This window comes from Pungitius pungitius, chromosome 14 (assembly GCF_949316345.1).
Source record: "Pungitius pungitius chromosome 14, fPunPun2.1, whole genome shotgun sequence".
Classification (NCBI taxonomy): domain Eukaryota; kingdom Metazoa; phylum Chordata; class Actinopteri; order Perciformes; family Gasterosteidae; genus Pungitius; species Pungitius pungitius.
The window spans coordinates 10,013,727-10,024,188 of record NC_084913.1 but is presented as its reverse complement, the minus strand read 5'-3'; the positions used below and the strand labels follow the sequence as shown (position 1 = coordinate 10,024,188).

The following is a 10,462-nucleotide window of genomic DNA, read 5'->3' as shown; positions in this document are numbered from 1 at the left end:
TTGAATACAAAGGTGTTTTATCGCCCTGCGATTGGCTGGCGACTGATCCAGGGTGCACCCCGTCTCTCGCCCGAAGTCAGCTGGGATAGACTCCAGCCCCCCCCCCCCCCCCCCCCCCCCCCCGCGACCCTGTGTGCAGGATAAGCGGTTTGAAGATGGATGGATGGATTGATGTATAACGGTGTTTTAAAGCGAGTGGAATGGTGCTACCTCTTTTTTAACTGTAGCATTAACGTCATTCCCCGCGTTACTGTTCCCACGACAACAGCGCCCCCTGTTTCCCGCGAGGGGAACCTAACCGGCCAGCACCACCTAATCAGTTTGAAGATGGCGGAGGGTGAATTGAACGTGGACAGCCTCATCTCTCGGCTCCTGGAAGGTGAATCATTTCTTTCCGGTCTCTTGTGTCACACGGGTTCGTCTGTTTGACGTCCATCGCGGCCGCTCCGTTTTGTCCTGTGTAACTGCCGCGGTGGCCTCTCGGAACTCGGAGGCTAACGTGTTAGCTAGCGGGGCTAACGCCAGCCCATCTGAACCGCGGTAAACTGGTGCCCCCCCTCCCCACGGCTAGCTCCGGCTAACCGGCCGTGTTTACTAACACAGCCAGCGGGCGAACGCCTACGCGGTTCAGAAAATGATTAGAGCCGGAAGAAAGTACTGCGTGTTACTCTGGCGTCTCCACAAAAAGTTTTTATCTACATTTTTTCAGCCGTCACACTGCAGATGCCTCGTGTTGTCTCCTTATATGTTTACATTGCTACCAAATGACTGGAATTAATTCAGAAACCACAATCAACTTTGTGTTGGCCTTCTGCTGGTGAAACTCTTCAGCTGGGAAGCTTTTTAATCCTTCACACGCTGTTCATTCTGTTTCTCAGCTTGGACCGCAGTGACTTGTTGGTTGTGTTGCTCGCATTTGGAATGGGATTTGGACTTGGCATCTCTCTCATAAGTGATCGGTTTTTGCTGAGATGTTGTCGGTGCAAGATGGCTTTTCCAACAAGTGATCACACATGACTAGTTCAGAAGATGTTATCATTTCGTGGGGTTCTCACATAATAGTTCAGCGTTGCATTTAAGGTCCTGTAAAAAATGATGTGTCACTAAATTAGCCCCTTTTTGTATTGCTGTTTGTTAAACAAGGTTTGGAGGGGCCCACCCTTCTATAAGTTAGGTATTTCACTTCATTAATTATCCAGTTATAGGTTTGTGTTTCAGTTTTTGATGAAGTACTTTTTCTATTTGCTGCACATGTTTGCTTCAATTTCTTTTTTATTGGACATAATTGCCTAAAACATAACAAAACCTGTTTTGGTTTTTCACACATGCACATGTAATTGTTTAGCACGTAGTTACCATTACAAGAAACTTAAAAATTCCCTCTGCTCAATCTCTAAACCAGATCATTTGAAAGGTCTTACTCTTAAAACCTTATTTTGCATCCCAACATCGCATAATAGTTTACTGTTTGTTTTGCAGTCTTGAGAAAAAGCCAACTCTCAGTAAGAGAGCCTATTCATATTCACACTGTCACCTTCTCCAGACTCCTGTACAGTCTCTCTCTCTCTCTCACACACACACACACACAGAATCTAGTGATTTGGTTAACGATGGTTGCAAATCCTTGCCATTGCTTCATTTTAGTATTTTTGCCCCTCAATGTTCTTAGGAACGTAATCTCTTTTAAAAATGCCAAGCTGCAGAGGAGCGAACAGGGAAAGGTTCTGTGTTAAAGCCAGGCAGAGTAAGCTTCCGAGCTTAACTATCTCCGCTATGATGAGGCTGGTTAGTTGAGTGAAGAGCCCCACTTCTGCAATTTTCTGATTGATTTTGGATAGTGAGGTTGGTGACGCCCGAGAATTAGTTTTTTGGCACTTGGATTCACTATCTGTGAAGGTGTGTCTTGCTCTGGTCTGCTCACTTCTCTCAGATTTGGTAGGATCACATTGTATAAATGACACGTGGATGCGGGCGTTTGCATTCTTGTGCCAGCGTGCAATAAAAGCATGCTAAAAGCTTTGGGAATTACTCGCCAATGTATCAGTTAATCCATTTTTAACCTCACTGTCCTTTTTTGGTCACTCCATGCTAATGTGTCAGTCTTTAAGGAAACAAAGAGGTGAATAGGAAACGTTAGCAGAATCTTCCTCTCTGACTGAAGTCTCACAAGGCTCTGTTGTCTTTTATTGGAATGTTTAGTGGGCGCCTAGATTTAAGGCAATACAAAAAGATTGACTATTGCATAGTTTCCAAGTTGTGGATATGTTCATCGCATGCTACTTTTTGTTGCCATCCTTAAGTAACATTTAGCTAATCAGGCTGTTTGAAAATATGGGAAAATGCAAACTTTTAGGAACTAGATGGAACTTGCTTCTTATACAAGCCACAAAGTACTATAGCAAGGAAGTAGTTTTTATATATAATCTCAATTTTATATCTCTGATTATTTCAACTGCCGACTGGAGCCCATGTTGTAAATTCTTGCTCTTCCATTCTTCGTAGTAAGATTGGAGGCACGCTACCAGAAAGCAGTCTTTAGCTAACGGTGCAACATTCACAGCCAATAAGCCCACAGGCTCATAAGCCCACTGCTCTCGTAGTCTAAGCACTGGGTTTCTTAAGTATGGATGAGATTTAGCAGCTATGAGCTACACAACCATCACAGCCACAGCTCATCGCATTTTAAGGTTGCCTCAGGATTCTCCTGAAAGGTGTTTTCTTTTTTCTACCTTTGGTCAAACGTGATTGTATCGCGGTATCATTCTGAGGAAGTTTGTGATGTTGGGGGACGCTGGAGCAGCTGTTACCACTGCCGATGACTAACCTCTTTCTCTCCTCTCCAGTACGGGGATGTCGCCCGGGGAAGATCGTGCAGATGACCGAGGCAGAGGTTCGCGGCCTCTGCATTAAATCCAGGGAGATCTTCCTCAGCCAGCCCATCCTGCTGGAGCTGGAGGCGCCCCTGAAGATCTGTGGTCAGTGTGTTGCACATCTGTGGCCCTATGGTTTGGTGATTGTCTCCCAATCTCATGCTTTTCCCTGCTCTCACGTCTTTCACTCTCTTGTAACCCTCTCTACTGTATAACACACTCTACTGGGACATTTCCACTCAATTGCTCCTCAACCGAAAGATTTCAAAGTAACCGAGCTGAACAGGACTGCCTCAGCTCACCTCGGGTCATACTAAGTCATTGTCTTAACCTGACTACCATGATATCAAAGGATACATAAGGGAAATGCACAGATTTAAACATTAAGGCCTACTGCTATTTTATGTGCATAATATGGAAATGTAGACTCATCCTCATCTGTCAAAACGTCCCCACTATCTCTAGCTGGCTGCAGCACATCTCTGCGCACACACACACACACACACACACACACACACACACACACACACACACAGCTTTATCTTATTCCTCCAGTGCCGTGTGGCAACTGCAAAACAAGTCTGAACTGTCTACTATATGTGTCGTTCCTTGAAAACACAGTAAACAAGCACACACATTGGCTCAATCCTACACACAGTTCATTTGTGGCTATTCTCATACCAGTTTCCTCCCACACACACTTACTTTGAGATTGTTGTTGTGCAGACCCAATTCTGTGTCAGCCTCAGACGGCAGTATTTGGATTTCAAGTTGTAAACATGATAACAGGAAGCAGTAATTCGATCTGGTTTGATAATGCTTCCTCTCAAATATTGTATCGAGGTTATGATGTTACCTATTTATTTTCTATGAAAAAAAATACTTAAAGGCTTCATCCATGTAGACACACCGCTGGCATATCAAGTATAACTAAAACAGGCACGCGTTGGAGGAGCTGTTATTATGACACTGAGTGGGGTTCCTTTTAATTTGCTTTGTTGCTGTGCCCCTACCCCCACTGATCGCCTGCCTTACCCCCCCACGGCTGTGACGGTGTGCCTTACCGAACCCCATCACTGAATATAAAGACCAAACAGCAAGTAGCCTAAATGATTTACCAGGGCCGCATGGATCGGGTTCAACGCTTACCCGCTCTTATACGTTCGGGTTGACTCTGTTCCGCTTCATCTTTTATTCACACATGTTACAATTTATTTTATGCACAATGTTGTTGACAATGGCCTTGTGACGGGGATGTGCTGTTTATGTGTAGGTTTGCATTCTGCTGTCCCTCGAAATATTTTCACACGCAGTCCGACTGAAGGGTGCCATAAACGGTTTACAATCTGCACGACAACACTTTTAAATGCCAAAAGGAATTAAGGATCGCTTATTTAACCTGTACATTGTGTTTTTTCGTCTTTGAATGTGCTGTGAGCAGCATTTATATTCAGTTTTCCTCCCATCTGTGATTCATTTTTATGCAACTGCTTTGGAACCTGTTTATTATTTGGCTAGACAATGTCAGGCAGAAACACATCATCTTATTCATCTTTGTTCCTTTGGCATAAGTGTGCTGATGGTAAATTAATCATATGATGGCCATTACTTTCATAATGCACAGACTTATTGTTTGTTATTTGTTATTATTATCATTTGGCCGAATCTGTCGTTGCACAGGAGCACGTCATCATGGAAGTCAACATTCCTGAACCACACATTGAAGTCATAACGTGTATTACTTTAAAGTTCCATTGTCACCAGTATTTCTATTTTGTGTTGTTTTCAGAAGCATCACATTCATGTATCACACTGTGCTCCTCTTTCTTTTTTCATTTTCTTTCAACTTTCAGCCTTTTTGCTTCGCTTTTTACACCTTACATCTCGGAGCTGCGTCTCTCGGACGTTCTTACCACTGCAGTCAGTGCTGAGTAAATTATTCACTCTCGTCCTACAATCTCTTTTGAGACGGTGGGCGGGTGGGTGTGGGGGGGCAGTGTTGGGGGCTGCCTGCCTCTGTAGAAAGGTTTTGGTTTGGCGCAAGCAGGTGTTGTTGTCCTGTTGTCCTGTGTATTTACTCTGTGGTCCAGTGTGTGTGCGACGCTTTTAACCTGCCATCATTTTTTGTAGTATTTGCAGCCTTCAGCTTTACTTAGATTAGCACAATGGAGACTCATTTTGCAATTGTGAAGTTGTGTCCCGCCAAATACAGGGTCAATGCGGGATGCATTTTCATGTCCCCATGCAGACAGACGTTTACTTATACCCAGAAATATTGTTTTTAAACATAATTTCCACAAATTAGAAATGGTCAGCGATTTTATGTTCCATGACGTTTTCCATATTTCTACTTAGCGGTTGCAGCTTTTAAGTAGCAGACCAAATTTAAGTTAAATGGCGGGTAGGAATATTCAGTGAATTCAGCTCAAAATAGGATCTGAAGCGCCAACTAAAATAGTAATTAAAAAATTGCTGCATCCACAACATTTGCTCTCCTACAAAATGCTTACGTTGATTATTGTTCAGCTACATGTTTAGCCGCTCTTCTCCTTCCGCCCTCTTCATAGATATTTAATTTCAACATCACAATGTACAGTCTTAATTTCTGCCCTGGCTTTCAGAAACACATTTTCGTGCATTATGTACTCATTCATACTTCCACTCACAGGATTACTGTACTGAACATTACTGTAGGACAAACGGTACCTGTTTTCTAACTAATTAGTGCAGCACATGTTCAGGCTTTTTCCCACTTATTTCTGCACAAAACTACATCTAAAACGTTTCATGCGTTATTGGTATGTTTAATCTTTTAAAAGATACCAATACTAACAGCCTGCATGGCTGTCACATGTCAAGCGACTGCTGTGAAAAAAAGCTTATTGTTACTGTCATCAACTACCTGTCCATGTCCATGTCCTTGTACTTGGACACAACCCTTCCCGCCTGCTCGATCTCCTTAAACCAATCAGGGTCCTATCTGTCCCCAAAGTGATGAAAAGAAGTGAACAGGCCTTTTCTTATCATACTTCCTAAAGAATCCGCTCTTTAGAATCCGACGGTCTGTTTCTGCGATTCTGCCGGACGATTAAAAGAAACCTTCACTTTTTGCTACAATTTTTTTTTTTTAAAACTCATTGATTACTCTGTGTTTTTACCAATCAGCATTCACACCACAATTTCCTCAGATGTTTCCCTCAAGCTTTCTTGATTGTATTATTCCATATGAAGAAGTACTTGCATCGTGTGTGTGTGTGTGTGTCAAAGAAAATGATTTATGGCAACACAAACAAACGAGCCGACCACTGGGCATAAGACCTATCTGAACTGTTCTTTTAATCATTCATTTGCACGGGTAAAAACGTTCTTCTGCTGTGTAGGTTGTATGCCAGTCGTAGTTTGGGCACCAGGGAACACAAAAGAATCCTGCCAAACGCTTTGGCTGATAGAAAGTTGTCATTTCTGTTGGTCATTTTAATCTCCAGACAGAGACGACAGCAAATCACAACGAGCCCTATTATTTCATCTGGTGCCACCTTTGAATGAAAAGAGAGTGGCGTGTAAACTGGCTTCCCCTTTTGGTCCAAAATAAAGCCCGTTATTATTGCTCCAGTCCTTTTGGTGAAGCTCACGGCAGTCGTCTCCGTCTGGAGCACTTGGCCCAAACTGGAGCGGCTCTTCACTTGGTGGGAGTTGTAATGGCCCATGTTGGCGTGTGTAGATCTGCTGCTGTAGTCCCAAATATCACCAACCTGCATGTGTGTGCTCTGAATATCAAAATGGATTCAGAGAGATTGGAGCTAGTGTGTGTCATTTTCCTCATCTTTTTCTTTTCTTCCAACAGCTCATCACAACTGTATCTCATCGCTTTGCTATCTTCTATTTTTTTTTCTTTCTTTCTAAGTGGTTCCCACTATCTGTAACACACTCACGTTTAGCAGCCTGTACTTGTGACTGCACAAAAAAAGGTCTGAACTAACGCCTCGCCCTCCTTCTTCAGGTGACATCCACGGCCAATACACAGATCTCCTGAGGCTGTTTGAGTATGGCGGTTTCCCTCCAGAGGCCAACTACCTGTTCCTGGGCGACTACGTGGACCGAGGGAAACAGTCCCTGGAAACCATCTGCCTTCTGCTGGCCTACAAAATCAAATACCCAGAGAACTTTTTCCTGCTCAGGGGCAACCACGAGTGTGCATCCATCAACCGCATCTACGGCTTCTACGATGAGTGTGAGTTGAAATAAACCAAACCAACTGAACCCTAAACACACACGTGCACACAAACAATGTGTGTTTTGTCTGTTTCACCAGGCAAGCGCAGGTTCAACATTAAGTTGTGGAAGACCTTCACTGACTGCTTCAACTGCCTCCCCATTGCTGCTATCATTGATGAGAAGATCTTCTGCTGCCATGGAGGTGATAGAACTGTTTGCACTCATTGTCCCCAGTTTGGAAACCAAACCTGTCAATTGCAGAAACTAAAGTAACCTTTTATTTTCTGTTTTAGGGCTATCGCCTGATTTGCAGTCGATGGAGCAGATTCGAAGGATCATGAGGCCAACGGACGTGCCAGACACAGGTACTGTGTGTTCCTTAATGATAATTAGACTCTAACGTCAGTACATTGGCTGTGTTTCCTCAGCAAGGTCAGCTGGGTCTTTAGCACATTCTTTTCTCCTTCCTTTTGTTAAAATAACAAGTCTCCATCTCTCCCCCCATCGTGTGTCGCAGGCCTGCTGTGTGACCTTTTGTGGTCCGACCCAGATAAGGATGTCCAAGGTTGGGGAGAGAACGACCGCGGGGTCTCCTTCACCTTCGGAGCAGATGTGGTCAGCAAGTTCCTAAACCGCCACGACCTGGACCTCATCTGCAGAGCCCACCAAGTAATTATGAAGGAAATGAAAGTAGACAGCTTGGATGCAGCAACTTCACTCGAGCATATTGACATTGTTGTTTTTTCCTTTTCTAAGAGATTGATTTTCCATCCAAAAGTGACTTTTTATTTTATTAAAATGTTATAAAATAGAGGATGACAAGCTACTGTTTACATCTGAGACACCAAGCATCTGGTTTATAGACCTGAAGGATTTATACCCAAATGCAGTTAACTGGGATGGATCATTTTTTTAGTTACACAACAGCTTAATATTGATTCAAGTGTGGGTAGTAATGAACACTCAACCATGATAGCAAATATGGATTCTGAAACCAGCTGAAGATCTGTTCCTTGGCATTGATTGCTGTAGGCGGTGGAATAATGTCATGTTTTCTTCTAACAGGTTGTGGAGGATGGCTATGAGTTCTTTGCCAAACGCCAACTGGTCACACTTTTCTCCGCTCCAAACTACTGCGGGGAGTTTGACAACGCCGGCGGCATGATGAGCGTTGATGAATCCCTCATGTGCTCCTTCCAGGTAGTCCAAAGCTTCACACGTGCACGTTAATGCACATTGACTTCTCTCAGAGACACTCACGTGTTCATCTCTCTCTCTCTCTCTCTCTCTCTCTCTCTCTGTGTGTGCTCTCTTGTCGTCATTTAAAGATCCTGAAGCCTTCAGAGAAGAAGGCCAAGTACCAGTACGGTGGTGTGAATTCTGGTCGGCCTGTCACCCCGCCCCGTACCACCCAAGCCCCCAAGAAGAGGTGAACGTGCAGCCTTGCGCCCCCATCCCTTCTCGCCCCCACCTCTGCGGCCCCTCCCCCTGTTCATTCCTGTTCTGCGACCGCGGCAACCCCTGTAACTCCCTTGTATAGCGAAGATACAGGGCTTATCTAATTGCCCAAATCGTTCTACCCCCTTTCTCCCAACTTACCCACCGCATCCACAATTCCACTGACAGCTCTTTTCTTAATGTGTATGTGTACATAAATTTGCCGTGACCAATCTGTTTTACTGTTTGCTTGTGTGTCGGTGTTTTTCTAATATCATTAATAGATTCTCTAATAGATTCCAACTGCTATTGGAGGTTTTCTGAGGATCTGTGTCATGTTGGTTTAGAGGGGCAAAGTGACTGAGTGAGAGGAATTGTTTTTCAGTTTAACAGATTGAACGTTCTTTTGCTTTGACCTCTCAAAAAAGCAGAACGAATCCTCCCAATTTATTTGAATGATACGGAGATATCCGTGCTATATCTGTTGACACAAATAAGATTTCTTATATCCGGGTTTAACAGTTCAAACACATTACAGCATATGTGGTGCACTTGCGGTGGTTGTGCAGGGACACATTTGATGTATTTACACCCCGAAAAAATTGCACCTCCCCAATGAGAAGCAAAGAATGTGAAGAGACCGGCTTGAATGAAGCATAGAGGATAATTCGGATGCTGCTGGCAGTGGACTCTCCCCGAAACTTAACGCCCACTAGGCATTGATTCCTCCGCTCTGTTATGCCTCCCTGTGCCTCAACATCACAAAAGCGTGCCGCTCCCCACAGAGCTGGTATTGACATTTTCCAGGTTAAATTCATCATTAGTTCTCAGCAAGATCATTTCCCCAGTATTATCCTCTGGATATATGGTGTACTTAAAGTCCTTAAGAAATTGTCCTTTCCTAGTGTTTGTATGAAGAAGGATACAAAGTATCTAACAGCACTGCTTAAATTTAGTAGTGTTTAACGTATCTAAGTAGGCCGTACAGTGTAAAAACAACCAAATATTCCAAAAATCTAGCTTGACATAATGCTCCACAGTATTTGAATTGTTTAGTGCTGTGATTATAGAGTACATAATAAAAGGTTTCTTTTGGAAGCCGTGAAGTAAAATGAATGGTATCTTCCTGTCTCATCACCCAAATCCCTTCTGGAGAATGGAAACTGGAGGAGTTGAGTGTGGGTGGACAAGATTTGCTGTGTGATGTGATGCCACCTGGTGTGTAAATACAGTAGTACAGTACAAATCGGATGTGAATTTCAAACAGCTCATAATGTGGCTCTCCATTACATCGCTGGTATAAAATGTTGTCTTTCACCATGGGGAGGTATCTACAGTCTATTGCAAATTAGATGCAGTTGAACTTTTTTTCTGCTTTTTGTGTTATTTCTGTTGTATTTCTATGATCTCTATTCACATTGCTTACTTTTTACTCACTTAATGTATTTCCTAAAACTGATAATAAGGAAACAATGAGGTGTTACCAAAAGCTGTTTTGCAATTTGTACAAGTTTGTTTGAAAGTCTGTAAATTCAATAAAATGGATGAAAACCAAAATTGTTGTTTACCGATGTGACATTGCAACGTTACTATTCTTTACACATTTACAGTATATCTCAACATTCAGTGAAAAAGGTGGATGTCTTATTGATGTAAGTGATTGGGTCCCACAATTATTTCTTGGTCCAGTTTGGGGCTTGCCAGAGCTCAATTACATGTTAATGGGTAAAAGATTTGAACAAGAAAAACAACAATGAACAGACAACAAATCCTTTCATCATATACACTAACTCAGAATTACGAGTCAATTTAGAAGCAAAGAGGGAACGTCTTTTTTTCCTATTATTTAGTGGAAGCCTATACATGTTTTTGTATGCATATTTATCCCAATTAATTGCTGACAACACATCTTTCCGAACGATTGTGGGCGACACGTATCC

The 10,462-nt window shown here is 43.0% G+C and overlaps 1 protein-coding gene across 1 annotated transcript; it reads left to right on the top strand.

The window, feature by feature from the left end:
• The first annotated feature begins 142 nt into the window (after nt 1-142).
• LOC119227697 (serine/threonine-protein phosphatase PP1-beta catalytic subunit-like) lies at nt 143-10,079 on the top strand. Its single transcript, XM_037486709.2, has 8 exons — nt 143-379; nt 2,844-2,975; nt 6,871-7,101; nt 7,183-7,287; nt 7,379-7,450; nt 7,603-7,754; nt 8,151-8,285; nt 8,414-10,079. The coding sequence occupies exons 1-8, from the start codon at nt 160-162 to the stop codon at nt 8,516-8,518; spliced, it is 1,152 nt and encodes a 383-aa protein (XP_037342606.2). The 5' UTR covers nt 143-159; the 3' UTR covers nt 8,519-10,079.
• The last annotated feature ends 383 nt before the right edge of the window (nt 10,080-10,462 follow it).

Excerpts from the sequence above, each read along its gene's own strand:
- LOC119227697 (XM_037486709.2), top strand. The coding sequence starts at position 160 with ATGGATGGATTGATGTATAACGGTGTTTTAAAGCGAGTGGAATGGTGC. Across the intron at positions 380-2,843 it reads CATCTCTCGGCTCCTGGAAG|TACGGGGATGTCGCCCGGGG; the intron begins GTGAATCATTTC and ends TCTCCTCTCCAG. Across the intron at positions 7,451-7,602 it reads AACGGACGTGCCAGACACAG|GCCTGCTGTGTGACCTTTTG; the intron begins GTACTGTGTGTT and ends CGTGTGTCGCAG.